Raw genomic sequence first — 19,806 nt, 5'->3', positions numbered from 1 at the left:
ATGTTTTTTTGTTTTGTTTTGTTTTTTTTTTTTTAATTAGATGGGAAGACTCTCAGACATGGTGAGATCAAGACATGGAGCGATCAAGCTTAATACACTGATCTGGAAACGATAAACATCTCAAACTGTCCTCTAAATATTTGTTTATGTCCATTGATTAATGTTACCCTCAGCCTTGGTTACAGACGCTTTTCCTTGCAGTGACTGGTACTGAATGCAGAGGCTCCTGATGGGTCAAAGGGATGAGCAGCCGCCAATGCTTTCTCCTAACAGTTAATCCACCCCTCCACAGCTCAGGGAGTGTGCAAGAAGAGGGTGCAGAAAGAGCGGCACACCCAGGCCACTCAACTATCCATCAGGGATGAAGGGAGCTGAAGAAGCTCTGCTTCTTCCTGGATAGCTATAGGTAGTCAGAGCCTCATTAATGAAGGGATCATATTCCTGAGGTGAAGCCATGGTAAAGTTCTCAAGTAAACAACCCCAATCCATGTGTGAGAAGCATCCTTACAGATAGTTATGGTTGGTAAGCGCGTGGCCCAGAGAGGGGCACTATTACAGGTGTAGCCCTGTTGGAGTAGGTGTGTCACTGTGGGTGTGGACTCTAAGACCCTCATCCTAGCTGCCTGGAGTTAGTTTTCCACTTGCAGCCTTCAGATGAAGATGTAGAACTCTCAGCTCCTCCTGCACCAGGCCTGCCTGGATGCTGCCATGCTTCCCGCCTTGATGATAATGGCCTAAACCTCTGCAACTGTAAGCCAGCCCCAATTAAATGTTGCCCTTTATAAGACTTGCCTTGGTTATGGTGTCTGTTCACAGCAGTAAAACCCTAAGACACAGATATACAGTGGGACTAAAAAAAAATGTGTGTGTGTGTGTGTGTGTGAGTGTGTGTGTGTGTATGTGTGTGGGTGGGGTGAGTGTGTGTGTGTGGGTGGGTGTGAGTGTGTGTGTGGGGGTGTGTGTGTATGAATGTGTGGGTGGGTGTGAGTGTGTGTGGGGGTGTGTGTGTGTATGAATGTGTGTGTGTGAGGGTGTGTGTGTATGTGTGTGTGTGAGGGTGTGTGTGTGTGTGTGTGTGTGATATGCGCGCACATTCTCATGCTTGAGCACAGGTAAAACTGTGGAAAAGTCTTCAGCTCTTTTGATGCTGTTAACCTTGCTCAAACTCAGACCACACAATGTTGCTACTTTTCATCTTTTTCCCTTTTGTTTGAACCTTCTAAGGAGAAAGCTTAAAATACTTAGATTTATTTTTCCGCTCAGCAATATTAAGCAGCTTATTTAGATTCAAAAACCTCTGCTAACGCGGGCGTTTTGATCCCTTCTATCCATCACACTCAGACAAATGTTCCTCTCCAGCAGCCCAGCTAATTTTTCAAGCTCCTGGTGACACACAGTCGGTATCTCAATTCCTAACGAATCCTTGCCTGCACACCCCATTGTTTGCTGCTTTTGCTTTTCTTAGGATCTCTGATGTCTTAGAAATCAATGTTTCATATTTTGTCAAAGTCAAGACGGTGACAGTTAATAGTAACACTTTTCTTCAGTTTATGACTTGTTCTTATGGAAATTAGTCTCTCTTCCTCTACTCCAATATGAACTCCTTTATCTGCATATGGAGAGTTCAACAGTCACTGATATTTAAAAATCAATTGACTGGATATAAAAAATATGCATATATATGTATAAATAAGTACATAAATCTAAGTTTGCAATCATTTTTTTCTTAGCCCAAGGCATAGCTTTTACTGGCATCCCCTCACTAAAATTTTCTTTCAAACTATTCATCATGCTGTTTAAAAGATTAGTGACCTAAAAACACTCCTACCACAATCTCTCAACCTCTCTAATCCCAGTGGGGCCACTATGGCTTCCTGGAAGAAGTCCTGGTGCCTCCATTAATGTAGCCCATGTACTTCTATTCAGTTTTCTAATACTGATTTCTCCCCATGTTTAAGATTTTTATAGTTACTAAGCTTTTGTTAGAAAAGTTGTAAATTTTTTGTTTCAATAAAAGAAAATACAAATAAGAAAATTAAAATGAAGAGGAGCTTCCGGGATGCTCACACTTCCAGTCACCTATGAATACACATTACTGTGTATTTGCTTAGAGCCATCTCTGCCTTTGGTGAAAAACCCATGAGGCCTTTACCCTAAACAGAGAACTGCAGGGAACTGAGGAAAGCTCAGAGCAGCAGAGATGGTCCCCAGGGAAGAGCACATCAATGGGCTGTCCAATGCCAGTTCAGCCCTAAAAGCACACAATCAAAGGACATTACACAGACAGGGCAGGTCATCTAGGAATACAGATGTACAGACACATGCACACAGCAACAGTAAGGGGAGAAGAGGCCAGGAGATTGAAGCAGAGCACAGAAGGATATAATAAAGGGTTTAGAGGAAAGGGAAGGGGGAAATGCAGGTTAAATTATAGTCTCAAGGGAACAAAACTAAAAATAGTGATTAAGCTATCTATCACGCATTACCTATCACATGCTTAATTTTATAAATTCACTTGTTAGACGGGCAGATTAAAACCGCATTTCACAAAGAACAAAGGCCATTGAATTTTTTATTAAAGAGGGAAAAAAGATCACAAATTCTAAGAAAAATGCTTAAAACCTTTTAAGTTTCAACTTTCCAATGGCACATCAGTTGCCTATAATGGGAAGTCCCTGCAAAGGAGACCCCTCCCCCGTTATCTTTATACTTGACCAAACTGTTTCCACCCAAATTTCTCCAACCTTCTCTGTTCTCCAGCTGATGTCATCCGGGCGTCACTATCTGTACTGTTTCCTTCTCTTCATGTTCTTAATTACCCAAGATGAAGCAACTGGCAATGGGCTGGGCTTTCTATGTGAATAAGTGAAAGTAGCTAGTGATGAAAATCTAATTTGCTTAAGCCTGAAGAGTACTTTATTGTCTGTTGTCGTTGGGCAGACTAGGAAGAGTCTTCAGAATATTTATTAATCAAGAGCTCAAATGTCCTCTTTTCCTCTCCCGGGTGCTTGGGTGTTTTTAAAACTTAAAACCTCAATGATGCAACAAAGGTTAGTTCTAGATAGTTTATGGGGAAAGCTTTATTTGTGTGATGAATTTCAGTGGCAACAGCCCTTTATAACTAAGTTTTCCCAAGTGCGGAATATGGAAAGTCTGTGTTAACACAGGAAAAGTGCCAAGGAAAGGGCGAGGAAGCCGAGGCTGTGCTCTCTGCCATAATACCCATGGGAAGCCCAGGAATACCACAGCTCTACAAGGAGTCGAGGACAAGAGCGACGTGTGTTAACAGCACTCCCCGCTTTAGCCATCATGAGCAGTGGGTGTGTGCCTGCCTGTTGTGTACAAAACAAGGCCATTAGAGAAGGGAAAGAACATGCCATTGTTGAAAAGCATTGTGTGTGTGACAAGAAACTGGGTTGGCTGGGACGGTGAGCACAGTTGCTATGCTATCTATTGGGTAGAACTGGACAGAAGGTCTACCTGGATGTGGTGGGGGCCGACACAGGAGCCTTCATTCTTCCACATGCATCAGCATCTCCTTTTCACTTGTGCAGCCAGGGACCTGGCCCAGAGCCTTCTCCTTACAGGGGAGAACTGCTCTTCCACGGGACATGGATTCTCACTTCCTACAGATTTGCTTCCTGCCCTTGCCCTACTACTCCCTGCATCATGGCTCCCTGCATCATGACCACCATCTGAGGCTGTAATAGAGCTGTTTAAATAAATGATCTCCACTCTCAGCTACCCGGCCAACAGCACAGGGCTCAGGAGGTCATAGGTCCTGGTGGTGGTAGGGTCTACTACTGCTATTTTGTGAAATGTCATGTTGTCACACTAGAAACATTAAGTTCTAAGTACTTAATGTTTATAAGCAAAAGTTTGTGCTTTCAACCTCAGTTGGAGAAACTTTTTACAGTCAATGGACACTCAACAGGCCAAGGTGATGACAAAAAATGACTGTGAGATCTTAGTCCTAAACGGGACATCTGCAACTCTACCTGCAAATGGAGGATGAGACGGAATGCTATATTCAATCTTCATGGCATGATATGGCGGCTGCTCTCACGAGCTCACAGTAGCTGCAGCTACCTGTAGAAGACCTTCCAGTCCAAACTCCAGGAAGGACTGGGATGGGGGTGGTGCGACAACCTGAGGAGCTATTTGAAAGCGATGGTTCTTTGGCGATGGAAGAGTCCTTTTCTTTTTGGTTGTGGTCACTGTAGGCTGCCCCTTCTCCAGTGGATGGCCCAACACCCATGCATACACAGGACTCAGAAGAAGTACATAAAAAATAAGAGGACAGCATGATATTTGGAGGGGAGTCCAGAAGGAGTTGGAGGGGGAGGATAAAATCAAAACACATGTGAGAAATTCTCAAAGAATAAAAATATATGAAACAAATGAACATTTCAATGCAATGTAAGAGGAGTTATATCCTATGGGAAATGTGCTTATGCACCTTACACATGTATTTAAGCACATTATATTAATACCACAATAGTAAATATCTCACAATAAGTTTAATTATAGATTACTGTTATACTAAGAAACTATAAAACACAAAATTAATAGTAGATGTTACCTTGATGGACATTCTTAAATGTAGCATGGTGATTGGTTTTGGTAATTGAAAAAGCTTTACAGGTTAATAAGTCGCTTTGTTGCTTTGGCAGAATATACTTCTAGCTCTTGCAGAAAAGACCTTCCTCTGACCCCAAAATACACCTGTTAGGATGCGTCTTAGGTAACAGTTCAAACACTGCTTGCAGATGTAATTGGAGGTTCCTGTCAAAATTACGTCCCTAAAACTAAGGACGTGGGAACAAACTAACTTGTTTTTTAGACTCTAGTGCTTGCTCCATTTTGCAGGAAAAAAAAATCCCACAAATTTGAAGGTAATCAGTCTGAGGTTTTCTTAGCATATTATCAACCATCTAGCTCACCACGAAACTCCATGTGATCATTCAATAGCTGAGCTCTTCTTCAGTCACCTGGAATTTCAATTGTTAAGATTAGCTTGTTTAGCCTTAAGTTTGACATTCTGAAAGGGCCCTAGCACACATTCCACCCCTTCCAATCAAGTATTTTCCCAACAGTCACTATCTGAAAATAGAAACATCTGACGGGCCAAGTCTGATTGTGACATCACCACATCTAATCTCAGTCTTTTGACATCTTCCACCAGAGCAGCTTTTCTTTTTCCCAGGGTTCCCTGCTCAGCAAATTCACGACTGAGTAGCAGAGAGACTATTGCTACTCTACTCACCAGGCATTTTCCATCTCCAATATTCCTTCCTCTTAATGCCTTATTACCACGATGCTCCTCCAGTGACGTCGACCAAAAAGAAAATGACACTCCCATCCCCACATAACCACCAAAGTAGTAAATCTCTAGGAAGCTCTAAATCTCAAATTCTGGAGACCAGTAAAGAATTTGGTTTAAATTCTGGACAGGCTGGGGCAGAGCTGGCCAGCTGGGCACCAGCAGGAGCACTGGTTGCTGTCTTCCGACTCCAGATGTAGTGCCAGCTGTTTCAAGCTCCCGCTGCCCTCACTTCCCACCATGAAAGAGTGTGGGCTCAAACACACCTTTGGTTCCTTATGCTCTATTATCACAGCAGCAAAAGAGAAAAGGACACAGAGAGCCTGTGAGCGGCCTACAGTACAATGAAAGTTACAGGGCAGCTCTAGGTAATACAGCCACCTCGAAAAGCTAAAAATGAAAACACACACACACACACACACACACACACACACACACACACACACACACACACGAAAACCAAAAAACAAAGCGGGGGAAAAAAGGAAAGTTAGAAAACACACTCACATTCAAGACAAATGCAGAGACACATTTTCAAGAGTAGGGCGGTATTCGTATGTTAAACTTTAAAAACACCAAAGCTAATTTTTGAAACTAAGTTTAAAAGGTTGTTTGGGACCTAGGAGGAAGGACGGGTACTGAGCGTGAAGGCACAGCTCTGGAGACAGACAGTGGCTGTAGGTGGGAGGTGGTAGGGCGGTATCAGGTCTGGCTTAGGGCACAAAACATTAGGCAGTGGGAAGCAGTCGTGGTGGAGTCAAGCCCAGGCAAGTCTTGTCCAGCATTTGCCTGAACAGAACTGCCTATCAATGCAAAACTACTTCCACAGTGCTGTTTGACGGAGGCTTCTATCCATAGAATACAGTGGGTTTGTAAAGATCAGTGAGAGGATACAATTTTATCTGACCATGAACTCCAAAATGCTTAGTAGATGACAGCAAGAGCTCAGTATCTGACTTTGCTCGCTTGCTTACTTGTTTGTGGGAGGATTGGTTTCCTATGCGACAGCACACATGAGGAGTCCATACACACTTAAAGCTGAAGATATTAACCACGACAGCTGCCAACCAGAGACAGGAGACGTAAAAACGGAAATATCCAACCACTAATATGATGATTCTAAAGCTGTGGAAACCTCGTACAGAAGCCGAGTTGTTAGCAACAAGGGCTCTGAAAACCACAGAAGGGTTAAGGCTTCCGACCCTGAAAAATGACACCGACACATGGAGGAAAGGAGAAAGGGTACCTGGCCAGTCACCTTGGGCACACATTTCTAATGGTGATTTGTAAGATCTTTTCCTTGTTATCATTCTTCTAATCTGCATGAGTGCTTTATGCAAACTGAGATGATAAAGAAGAATCTAAGGGGCCCTGTCCTAGCAATCATGGAGTTAAGGGATGTTCCCTTAACTGTGCTGGCTTTACAGAAATAATATTAACGGAACTCTTGGAAACTGTGCAGTAATTTAACCTTTATACAACCTGTTATTTGAAATTTAGTATTTACTGGGCCTTAAGCATGAATACTCCTTTTCCTTACAAAGTCCCATGACCACAATACATGAATATGCAGATATACTTGAGGGACTCAATCATTGTAGATGCTCGTTTTTGTCAAATATTCTTCAGGAAAAAAAAAAAAGCTAGATTGGTAGGAATTTTGGTGTTGAAAGGCAAACATTACTTTGCTTAGATCAGAAAGGATGGATTCATGCTTGAGTTATTCCAAATCTGTCTGCATGGGAAAAAAAAGTTATTGGAACAGCAAGATGGCTCACTGAGTAAAGAGAGATATTTGCCACCACTTCTGGCCACCTGAGTTTGCTCCCTGGAGCACAGTAGGTAGAAGAGACCTTTTAACAGTTGCTCTCTAACCCCACACCGTGCTTCCCCACACTGTCCCCAGTCCCCATGCACACTGACACAGGTAAATCCTTGTGTCAATTACTGCAGAACGGTAACGTATGCTGTGCCACATGGACTGAGTCACAGTATCTACCATCGCACCACACTTCACCTTCCTCTTTACATGTACTCAACCCCGGAGTGCTGTGAGCTGTAGTTTAGAAAATAAAACCTCAGTATGCATAGCTCTAAGAGGACTGTTCTTAAAATGTTGCCCCCAACTCAAAGCACTCCCTTGACTGTGGACCTCTCCATGTGTCACTAGGCAGAAGCCGCTGTTCCTATTGACTTCTTGCACACAACTCTACCACCTCTGCAGAGATGCTCTGCAGTGTTGCCTGCAGAAACAGCAGACGTGTTCCAGGTCCCAGGCCTCAGGTCCAGGGCTGGGCCAATGCTGTGTACCCCTGAGTCCTGATTTCTCACTATGCCCTGCCCACCAAACCTTTCTAAAAAAAAAAAAAAAAATCAATGCTTCAACTATAAAAAGAATGTACCGTAGTGTATAAAACTTGGTGAAAATGTAAAAGCAAAGTATTACATAAATTAAGCAGAAAAAAAATAAACAAAAATGGGGTAAGTAAAGAGGAAAAGAGGAGAAAAAAAAATCTTCAAAAATTGAGAAAGATGGGCTATCCTTACGGAAAAGGAAAACAAGGCCTATCAGACTCAGAGGCTAAAATGCTTTACTGTTTCCTAATAGAACTTCCCCTGAATTCTTAAAACATATACATAATCCATTCTCCATCTTTATACATTATAAAACAAATATACAGTGCTTTTTGTCCAACCCAGAAGTCATTTGCAGCTGAGGATGGCTTCACAACTGTGATACTCTTCATGCTTCAGCCTCTGAGGTTTGGAATTGCAGATCTGAGGCCTACGCTACAGCAGCAGCTTTAGACAAACCCTCTCGGCCGGATTTCAGCAGTGGCGTCCACTGGCACAAAGCTTGAGCATGCCGTAACTCCTGGACACCTTCTCTTCCTGGTTCTTTCTCTAATGTCCTCAGTACACAGCAGTGGTTTCTCATGTGTTTTCTTACTAAGTCAGGCATCACGATGGGTCAAATCCACTTTCATTTTCTCCAGTACTATCAAAATTAAAAACAAAAACTAATTTAGTTTTCTGTTTATGAAGAAAGATTAAATAACAATCAATAAAAGGTTTGCTAAACATCCCAAGGGAATCAGGATCGAAGTGACTGTGTATAGGGTTCCCGGGGCTTTCTGGGGAATCAGTTATGTGAGAAAATGTTTGGGGGAAGAGTTGCTGCTCATTGTAGCATAAGAGCAAGATGACAGAGTATTATGTAGGAGAAAAAAGAAGCTGCACCCAGCACAGGAAGGCGAACCATCCTAAGTTACACTCCAGAGACTAGGCCTAGCTCTCAGTACCCCGTTCTGCCAATAACAGGCTGGCTGCGATTTCTTCCAGAATGGATGTGCTGAATTCTGTATTGGTCTGAACACAAGCCTAAAGCAATCATCAAAGGACAAAGCCAGCAAACAGCTGAGTCCAAGATGGGTGCATCCAATATCACTAATACCCCTCATGCTTTTAGTGCCTATGAACTCCATCTTGTGGGAAATGACAGCGAGAAATCTTACTGTCAAAAGTTATAGTGTGCAGACACCTACTGCCAAGATTCCCATTGAATTTAATCTGATCAACTTGAGTAAAGTTATGGGAAAATGTTTATTTTATGTTAATGAAAGAAATAATTTACATTTTCAGAATCAATTTAAGTATTTTTATTAAAGGATCCATCAAAGAACTCTCTAAAGGTTCTTGATAAACACAAAATCACAAGGCAAGAAGCAGGGTAGGTTCAATGGGTAACATTGGCAGATGTTTTACACCCAACAGAGAGATCCGGACACTCTGGAACTCAACTCTTTTCTTTATTCCCCTTTTACTTATTCTCTTTACCTCCTGCTCACTGCCCCCTTCCAGGTCACTCCTCCCTTCCTGCCTCCCCTCTCTCCTCCTCTTTGTGAGCCCCTGCTAGGCTCCCCCAATCCTGGCACTTCAAGTGTCTTCGAGGCTAGGCGTTTCCTCTCCCCCTGGGGCCAGACAAGGCAGCCCAGTTATAAGAACATATCCCTAGAGTCCTCTCACAAGCAGGAGAGGTGCATTGCTGGCTGGGGTCAGGGAGACACTGCAGAGAGGGACTGTCACGAAACCTACAAGGGTCTTTTAAAAACTTTCACGTGATAAATACTGAACATGCTGGTAAAAGGCAAACTGTAAAGGACCCAGACTGAAATGATAACAGTCTGAGATCCTGGAAACATTTCAGAAATAAATCTCCATGTGTGTTTATGTATGTTTTTTTGTGTGTGAGAAAAATCCTGTGGCTGAACAGACGGTCTCAAATGCTTTCTTAAACACTTCAAAAGTGTCTGCCTGGGGGGAAAAAGATTAAGAAACTAAACTTGAGAGTTGGCGCCAATCAGCTCCCAACACCTGAAGTACTATTTTAAAAAGGGCCGAAGCAAGCCCAGGCCTAAGGCTCAGGGAATATTGCAGAAGAAGGAACAGAATCAGGGAGCTTGCTGTGAGATTGTCTCCTAGTAATATTAGAAGTTACACCCAGAACTTCTTACCAGCATGACTCTAAACACGACCTGAACAAGGCGAAACCAACAAACGTGGGAAAAGCCTTCGAGGCCTCAACCTTTGCCAACAACTATATTCAGCTGAGCAACACTGGACACAAGAGAGGTGGCCTTCCCCAAGGAAGAGCACACTAACTGACCGTCCAGTAACACGGTCAGCTCTGAAAACATACGTATAATTAATACTGAATAGATTGAACAGGTACATAAAATAACAGTTTGTGGAAAAAAAAAATAAAAGAGAACTGGAATTTCCAGGATCACATGCAAGGAAGTGTTACAAACCTTTCTTACGTGGGTTAAGTGAAATGTGTATGAAAGAAAAATAATACTGAGGGAATTTTGGCAGGCATCCTCCAGGCAGGCAGGGGACTGCCATCACAGTACTGATGCAGCTGGAGACCTCGGTGCCTCAGACATGTAGCAAGTGACTGTCACAAGCTTCAGGGCTGACCGTCCTCAAGAGAAAACTGTGAGCCAGAGCCAGTCAGGGTGGACTGTGCCCATCAGGTAAATCCAAGGTGATCTGCATTTATACTATCTGTTTCTGATTAACTATTCTGGGCAACTCATGTGTATATTACAATTTTTTTGTGGTTTTTTAGCAGTTTTTAAAAAATTAATTTAAATTCTATTTTTCTATAGAAGGGTCTGTACGTAGCACTGGCTGTACTGGTGGCTTTGAATTCACAAAGATCCACCTGGCTCTGCCTCCTAAGTGTTGGGATTAAAGGCGTATGAATTCATGCCAGACAGTTTATTTTGACTTTTGGTAAAAGTTACAGTGGAAAAGATGAAAATATTTCTTATTTATTTACAAGTAAATAATAAAAATAATAAAAACCTATTCATAACAAACTCTACATGCCCTTTAGTGACAGGTACGGACCCACAGCTTGTTACCTATTGGCCTCAATTTATGAGACGGGAATATATGTGACAGGCAACACAAGGTAACGCAGAGCGCACACCATTGCTGGCACATCTAGGCGTCTGTCTGACAGGTGTCTGCTGAGTCTGTTATTACTGTTTCTCAGTCAGTATGAATGCTGCCTTGTCCTCCTCAGATAAGCTGAGTGCATTAGGAACACATGTGGGACATGGGCTGGCACCACTGCTTCTGCCACATGATGATGAAACCTTAGTTATTTCAACCATTGCTGAGGGAAAGAATCATCTGGCTCTTCAGGAAATTTCTAAATTTACAAAAAAGTAGGCTTTAGAAAGATAGACTTTCTTTGGTAAGGGAACTCGGTATTTTATTTAGTCTGGGAGAAATTGTACACTACTATTCTTCGACCTTAATGGTGAAACGAGAACTCTCAGCAGTCCCTACTGCTTGTCTTTTAGTTATTTTGCATCTAGGAAGGAAAGTAGGCTGAGGCCTCTGGTTCCAAACAGACTGGTTATCATACACAAAGAGGCTGCTGCTTTACGGAGGAGATGGAGGGAAGTATGTACAAGGAGCCTGAGCACCAGGCACCCTGAAGGATGAACCTGAAGGATGTTCGTGTTTGGCTTAGAATGTGACTAGTTAACAACAGTCACAATTACATGGCTTCAAACTTCATGGTAAACGTGATTAACATAACCAGTAGAATCAGGTTTTATTAATATACACTAATATTTACACACACATACATACACACAGGGAAACTTCAAAAGCATAGAACACAAGACAAAAGTATAGCCCCCAAAAGGGAATACTATGCTAAGTCACAAAATTAAAAACAAAATACAAACATTAGAAGAATTTCTATTACTGAGCACAAGAGGGAGAGTCGAGCTTTAACAGACCAGCTCCCTCTGTCCCCACTCATGACCTCAGCTGTAGAAGGAAATAATAAATTCACAAAGGGGCTTTATGGAAGAGTTGATTACTTAGGATATTTAATTGTGTCTTCAAAAATTAATATATATTAACTATATATATACATATATATAAAATTTTCTACTTATTTATTCATAGAAATGGTATGAATGATAACACATGTCTAGGTCTGAGACTTAAATGAAGTTTTTATTTTTGGTTGTGAGCCTAGCCTTTAACGGCTGAGCCATCTCTCCAGCCCTTAAATGAAGTTTTTAAAGACAAGGTAGCTACAGTCCTTACCTGAGCTGATTTTCTCTCCTGGACAGACATTGGCTGGTGCTTGGCCTTTTCATCTAAGCTGGCTTCACCAGGGAAGTGTGTTAAGAGCAAACGGCACGTGAAGCTCACTAAGGCCTTGGGAACGTACCTGGGCAAACTTATGGATCTGCTCCACCACCGCAGCGAACAGGGCGTGAACACTTTCGTCGATCAGACTCTGCATGTAATGCACGGCCTCCTCATCTGACAGGTCCAGACGGAACTTATCCTGAACCTAGAGAACCAAAGACACCGTCAGCTTCCTCACAGAAACAAGCTGGGAATGTGCTCTGAAAAGACAGAAAGAATCAGACGGACACAGAGATCATTAAGATGCCAAGAGTTATGTCATAAGGATTTCTGAAAGCCTCTCTTCCAATCAGACGCTGAGTCCTTTTATAAACAGAAACGCTTACTTTAGTTCAGAGTTGCACTTTCTGTTTGAACATTCTAGCTCAAGACCTACTGTGTAACAGGAAGAGACACGGCAAGGCGGGAACACATTCTATTGTTACCGTGACCTTCATACACCGTCATGGTCATAGTGCACGGCGGCTACAACAATCACTGGTAAAATATTTCTAAAAAGTCTTCCCACAGCAGCCCCTGGATCTTGGCAAGGGACTGTTTTTATGGGTCTATAATGTACCAAGTTGGGATGGTGGGCTTTAGTTCACATCTATGGCACTGCTTCATTTTCAACAGCATTCAGTACTAGAAGACTGACGTGTATGTGTGCACATACATGTACCTGTGCTTTTCCCAAACATAAAAGCTGGTGACTGAAGAACTATTTTGCCTAAAACCCACGAAGGCAGCCTACAAAGTCTCTTATTTGATTTTATCTTATTTGACTTTATCACGGCTAAAGACAATGTCTATCTTCAGAAGCCAAGGATGCTGGAAGTTGCCATAGGAACCCTTGACTGGTGAAGGGATGTGTGTTTCCACTTAAGCCCTGCACAGACCCACTGCACTTACTCCTCTATTATAAATAACTCACATACACTCCTTCAACATAGAATGGGAGAAAGCAAGATTTCCAAGTGGACAAAACGACTTAAATTTATATTTTCTTTAATTTTGACAGCATTGTAGTCATCAAATGTGCCCTCCATTGCCCGCTTAGCTACCGCCGCCTCCTGAAAACCTCTTCCTAGCCAGGAGCCAAATCCTGCTTCTGCTTCCCTAGGCTTGGTTCCCTTGTTTGAGCACTGGTGCCTCGCTGACTTTATTAGGTTTGCATGTACAAGGAAAGGCAGGATCTATTTATGAGATTTAACCACCCAGACACAGCACGCTGCAACATGAGGCGCACCATATTAATTTGATTCCACAACTGAGGAGGGAGAGGCGAGAGAAAAGTAGATGCAAGATTCCAAGGACTGTCAGGAGCTATGGAGGGCCGATCTGGCTCTCCTCAAGTTTGAGTCTTTGCCCTTTTGCTTTGAGATTTTTCTGTGGCAGAATGTCTGGCAACATTGGTACCATTCCAAGAACATTAAAAATAATCAGAAAGCAAAAGGATCAAAATAAAACTCTAGCCTGCCATATCAAACTTGTGTACTTAATTTAAGTATACTCATATGGAGAAAGAAAATATATAATTGGCATAAAACGCTCTTTACAAAATATGAAACATTTTCTTTAAAGAGGTCTATGTGCATTCAGTCAGTCAGCATTGCTCTACGTGGCTCCGGTTAGGCCACCTGCCATTGCCCTCTGGCTTTGCAAGAGTCAGTTAATTCATCAGTCCATAGCCTATGGCCGTTCTCTTTGTCTATGTAATGTCCATAACTTGCTGTTGTGGCCATGGAAGTTAACACTTACGGGCCACATTTCCTGCTCTGGTTTTCATTTTGTCCTTGGTCTCCCTTCCTGGTTTTCTGATGGATTCACGTGCCCAGTCACACTCCTTGAATGCTTTCCTGTAAGTATGTGCACATGTGCAGCGATGCAGAGATGGCCTCGTCCCATCTCAGTGTGCTCCCCTCACTGCTTCCATGTTCTCGGGCTTTGTGTCATATTTGCCCACCTGTTAACACACTTACTAACACACACAGTCTGGACGGGATAGAATAGGGACTGTAGATTCTGATGTATTATGTGGAGGTTCACCCTAGGGCACAGGCAGTTAACCTGGCGGAGGTTACACTGACCGCTAACACTAAGGACTGCGGAACACGTGGCTTAGTTTAAAGCATATTTACTTACTTATATGTACTCAATCTCTCTGGGAAATGCCTTGAAGCAAATAGTCGTAAATTGAAAATTTTATCCACTGCTACAGAACAACTCTGCTTGTGTTTGATGCTAGAAACTCAGTTCTGTTTATGTGTACACCTTGTGCCACCTGCATTCTTGGTCACTGTTGTGAAATAGGGCACTCAACAGTCAGTACAGGGCTCATATCAGAACATGTGAAAGACATCTGTACATTCAGACTGGTTCCCCATTTTGGAACTGCTGGCATTGCTTGGTTCCTGAAAATCTACTTGTGACCTGTACCACTGCAGATCCATTTAACACCTTTGCAAGAAGCAAGCCACCTCTCTAAAACAGTCACTTAGCCAGCAACACTCTGCAGTGGATAGGTACATCCTGAGGAATCTAGGTTACCATTACCAGATGCCCAAATGCTTTAAAAGCATGAGTGAACCAAATCAGGTTGAGTTATGTGCCACAGACAGACATTCTCGTCAACAATGGGCCACACATCTAACAGTGTCTCCAGTCACTGTAACACTGGAGTCGGCCCCCAGATGCAGTGTGAGAAGCAGGTAAAGCATGGGGGATAACTAAGCATGGGGGCCCCACTTGCTTTTGAGTTATGCAGTTACCCTTCAATGTAATACAGTTAACGGCCTAGAGCCTTTACCTGCATGTAATCTGCACACGCCCTTTCCAGATGATGCACCTGGCAACCTCAAAACCATTCCACTCCTGCCAACCTGCACCAGGCCGTGCAGGCAACCTGTGTAAGCAATCTCTGATCAATGATCTAATGTGCCCTGCTTCTACCAACAATAGAACTTAGTCTTCTATTTACAGAACAATTTATTAAATGTGAATCTAATAAAATAAAATCCATAGATTAGTCAGAATTCATCTAAGTTTGCCATATTCAATCATACAAACACAAACACACACACACACACACACACACACACACACACACACACACACACGCACGCATGCACGCACACCTAGGTTTGCAGGAAATTTCCCCAATAAACCCCTGAAACACGTTTTCGTATTAAGAAGCATGGTGGTTTGTTTAAACTAAGTATTTTTTAAGTGTTCAATTTTACACAAGCTAATATAGAAAGACCTTTGTTTAAAGTACCACTGTTCAGATTCTCACACAGCAGCTTTCAATTAAAAGCAATGTAGACCTTCCTCATTAAATTCTTCTTCCTCAGAAAGGCAGATTAAGAAACGCAATTGATTCGTCCAGATGAAAGGGCAGGTTTTACCTTATTTTCTTGCTCAGTCCATTAATTTGTACTATATTAGAATACAACCCCAAATTCTTTAGTGTAATAGAAAAGTATTTAAAGAATATCTTTAAAAAGCCAGAGGAAACCCTAATCCCCACCTAACCATGGCTACAGGAGAACCAGTGTTGAAACTGCTTACAGCAGACGCTAGCTTCTGCACAAGGCAGCCTGGAGTCTCTCGAGCTACAAGGGAGCCTGTGCTGCCGAGCTTACAGGTGGATCAACAGGAGCCATGGGCAATCGCACAGCAACCAGGGGTAGTTTAATTGTAAAGGGCATCTCAAATACAGTCATCCATTTATAGCTTCTTGTAATACATATAATTTCTTTGTTTTAAAGTTTAGTAGGAAATCAATTTAAAGAAAGAATGTCTCCATTAAATTCTCCAATAGAAAAACAGTACCTTAAATTCCAGAATAAGCTTGGCACCAGAGTTTAGAGGTTTCTCTTTAATCATTGTAATAAAGGGAGCAGGGACGACAAGGCCCCTGCTGCTAAGCAGCCATATTTATATGCGGATCCATTAATATCTATCTTCATTTTAGTGCCTCCCCCTCCAACTCTCTAAAGATAGCTATACATTTGGGAAAGCTAGGAAGATTTGAAACTCCTAGAAGATAAGATCATCTCTTTCAGCCCACCATGCCTCGTCACAAAGCCTGTGAGGGAGTACACGTTCTGTCTAACTGAAGCGCATGTCTATAGTAAGAAGTCTTATTTATTTCAGTACTGCAGGCTTATGAAGTGTCTCCTCCCAATTTCCTCATGAAGACTTCGTATCCTCCCCAGTGAGTCTGTTCTTGGCCACAGCTAACAACACTACCATTACTGCCGACTGAGGGTGCTGTCCCACCCTCTTCTCTCACCTGCTTCATCTACCACCATCTAGGAAGGTGGGACTTTATGCACTACATCCTGTTTGCTGGCTGTTTCTCTGATTCAAGGTCCCCTGGCCCAGGGAAACAGGTTCTACTAAGCTCTATCAAGCAAACACCAGGCACAACTTCACAGAGCAGTCAGCGGCTCCCAGACGGCAGGGAGTGGAGAAGGGAACGAGGAGACCCAGGCTCGTATCAGGCCAAACCATACAAGTGAATACCCATGTGCTTTATGGACTTTTACTTTTTAATTGACTTACTTTCCCCCTTTTTGACATATTGTTTTGTTGTGTGACCCACATGGCACAGAATGTGCTATGTAACCTAAGCTGGCTTGGAGCTCAAATCCACTTGCCTCAGCTTTCTAGTGTGTATGTGTGTGTGTGTGTGTGTGTGTATGGGAATGCAACTGTGAAAGTCAGAGGGTAACTTCTGAAAATCAACTTTTGCCTTCTACCATTTAGGTTTTGGGGATCAAATTCTGGTCAACAGGCTTGATGGCAAACACCTTTACCTACTGAACCTTCTTGCTATCCCCAAAGTATTTATTTTCATATAATTTCAGTACTTCACACATACAAATTAATATTTATAAAGAAACATATTATACTTATTTAGTCAACCAATAGGATTACTCATTGCAGAATTTAACTCACTACGCTTTGGTTCTATTAATAACAAAATACTTAACTTTATCATAATATATTTTTTTTTAATTAAACTATCTGAGAGTCTTTATTCAAAGTGATTGGCTTGGAAGAATTGACAGCTTTGAGTGACCCACTGACCCAGAGCTGCGAGGTAGTTCTGATGTTCACAACTGACAACGGTATGCCAACTCCTGGCTTCTAGGGAGAGGGAGCTTCCCAACAAAAGCTTCGGGGTGCTAACCTTTGTGCAGAGCCCACAGTAACAGAAAAGTTCACACATGTATCTATAACATGTAATTTCATATTACAGAAAGGTACACACATAAATCTATAACATGTAATGCTCATGCTAGCAGGAATATAGACATCTATCTGTAACATGTAATGTTTATGTTAACAGAAAGGTGCACACATTTATCCAAAATAAGAATGTTTAGGTAGCATTGGATAGAAGCCCTCTTCAGAGAGTGACGACCCACTGGAACAGGACGGGCTGCGTATATTCCATCTCTAGTCTGATGAAGACATGGAGTACCCTAAGGAAACTTACCAAACCTAATTTCTGTTCCCTGTCTCTATGTGACATTCTTACTCCCAGTGTATAAGCTTTCGGAACTGAGGATTTCATGGTTTACTTCAGATGAAGATCAGCGAATTCTCAGAGGTCCAAGCCAGAGAGGTCCATGCTGCTGCTTCACTAAAGATCAAGGCCCATATTTGGGGGTTGGGCCCTGTGAACTCCACTTCAGATTTCAGAGCAACCGTGTGCTCAAGCACATTACTCTGAATCACAAAACTGTTAAGTGCAAGGAACCATTTCCCAAAGAATTATAAAAGTTGTTATTTACTATATGAAACTAAACACAGGAAATGTCAGAACCTCTCAGGCAACCTGACCTGCACTCCTGTGAACACACAGCCTCTTACTCACTCTGTATTCCCACACTAGTACACTATTTAATCAATAACATAAGGAAGTAATGGTGGTGACTGTTACCTCAGCAAAGTATGAAATCTACGACTTTCAAAAGGAGCAATTCACCAAACACACAACAGTTTTCAACTACAACACAAATTTCAATTGTTGTAACGGGTATTTCACATTTGGAGAAAATATCAGAAAACAAAGACATCTGTTCTAAAATGCATTTTTAAAAAAATACAGCAAAATACCTTTTAAAGTTCTATTAAACTGAAACAAAGTGGTAGGAACTACTAGTCTAGGAAATATTGTAAGGCAGCCACGTGACTTCCTGAAATCGGTGTGGCAGAGAGAGGATGCGGTGAGAACTAGACCTACCAGAGACGCCACTGCCTACGGTGCACAGCCTAACTGGCCAAAGAAGCCACTGTCTAATCCCAGTCTGATAGACCCTAGGGGCACTCTCACAGGTGATATCTGAACGTCCACACTCAGGGAAGAGTGACCACGATGGAGATCACATAAACAAGCTTAAAAGACACCACTGAAGAGATACTAACAGAGCAGATTCAAACAGAACTCGGAACACTTGAAGCCTGGAGCAGGCATCCTTCACACCTCAATAGTTTTCATCAATCAATCACATTTCCTGATGGGTAGCCTTTATCAGTAAAGCAAAATAAAAAACCAAAAACAGGACATCTTCAGTTTATCTCCTTTGAAACAAAGAGAAATTCCACTGAATGGTGTTGACTGGATAAAAGGAAAAAAATGGAAAAGCCAGTGTCGTCTATCTGCCTGAGTAAAAAAGGAACCCTTTAAGAGTTTATTTCAATAAATGACTAAATTAAATACCTCCATTCAAACTCTTCTTAGCCTGTGTCCTAAGGAAAGAGCTCATCTCCTTCCAATTCAGTTATAGCTGAACTTATTTTCCCACAGGCAACTGGATTAGACGTAGGATCTGTTGATATCAAGTCCCCACTTTCAAATCTCCGAGCACCTCTATCTTGGAGAATGCTACTGTCTTTCAGAGATTTTATTCTTCTAGGAATTAATATGCTGCATAATCTTTCTCTGAAGTTGAATATTGACATGGTCCATCGTCTTTTTGCCTTTGGACACATAAAGCACCATTCCATCAGCTCCCATCAGAAGCGACTACCAGAAATCAGATTAAAGGAAACTTCAAGTGCACAGCCTTCCCTCCCCCTCCTGCTCCAAGTCTACTCAAGACAGTTAGCTAGCTGACTGCTGCAGCCCACACGTGACGGCTTCCTCTTGTTTTCTCTATAGGTTGTTTACAAACAAAACTAAAAGCAGGACTCTACAGTGACCCAGTAAAGTCCAGAGGGACGTACGGTACAACTATGGAGGAGACAGTTTCATCATCATGACAATGATATCCTCAGCACGTTATGCCTGCATCCACCTAGTCAGGTGCCTTGTTGGCAAAGGTAAAGGGCGAGCTACCCACATGGGTACAGGGACAAGTCCAGACGGAACTGCCCAGGACTGCCAAAGAAGACCTGAGAGTTTGTGTTCTGAAATGTGAGAAGACTACAGAGGACGCTTCCTTAGACTCTGTGAACAGTCAGCAGTCTACGGCAGTGGTTCTCAATCTGTGGCTCAGGGCCCCTATCTGCGAGATATCAGATATTTATATTACAGCTCATCACAGTAGCAAAATCAGTGTTATGAAGTAGCAACAACTATAATTTAGTGGTCGGAAGTCACCACATGAGGAACTGTATTAAAGAGCTGCAGTTTCAGGAAGGCTCAGGGGCTGGGACAAAAAGGCATGCACAGTTAAAATCTTTACCCATTTTTATATGTGAAATGTGAGCTGTGTTATATGCAAAAGAAATCAAAATTA

General features: G+C 42.3%; 1 protein-coding gene across 2 annotated transcripts in view; it reads right to left on the bottom strand.

The window, feature by feature from the left end:
* Positions 1–7,891: 7,891 nt before the first annotated feature.
* The window catches only part of Pik3c3 (phosphatidylinositol 3-kinase, catalytic subunit type 3), an 83,870-nt gene continuing 71,955 nt past the window's right edge, over positions 7,892–19,806 (bottom strand). Inside the window, exons 24-25 of one of the 2 annotated variants that reach the window (NM_022958.2) lie at positions 12,090–12,215; positions 7,892–8,321 (exon numbers count right to left, since the gene is read on the bottom strand). In NM_022958.2, coding sequence (NP_075247.1) covers positions 8,307–8,321; positions 12,090–12,215 — 141 coding nt within the window. In that variant the 3' untranslated portion in view covers positions 7,892–8,306. The remainder of the gene's footprint in view (positions 8,322–12,089; positions 12,216–19,806) is intronic. The other variant, XM_006254488.5, reaches the window with a different exon arrangement.

The sequence above is a fragment of the Rattus norvegicus genome, chromosome 18 (assembly GCF_036323735.1).
Source record: "Rattus norvegicus strain BN/NHsdMcwi chromosome 18, GRCr8, whole genome shotgun sequence".
NCBI lineage: Eukaryota > Metazoa > Chordata > Mammalia > Rodentia > Muridae > Rattus > Rattus norvegicus.
Note: the sequence above shows the minus strand (reverse complement) of the source record. Positions and strands in the feature narration are given on the sequence as shown.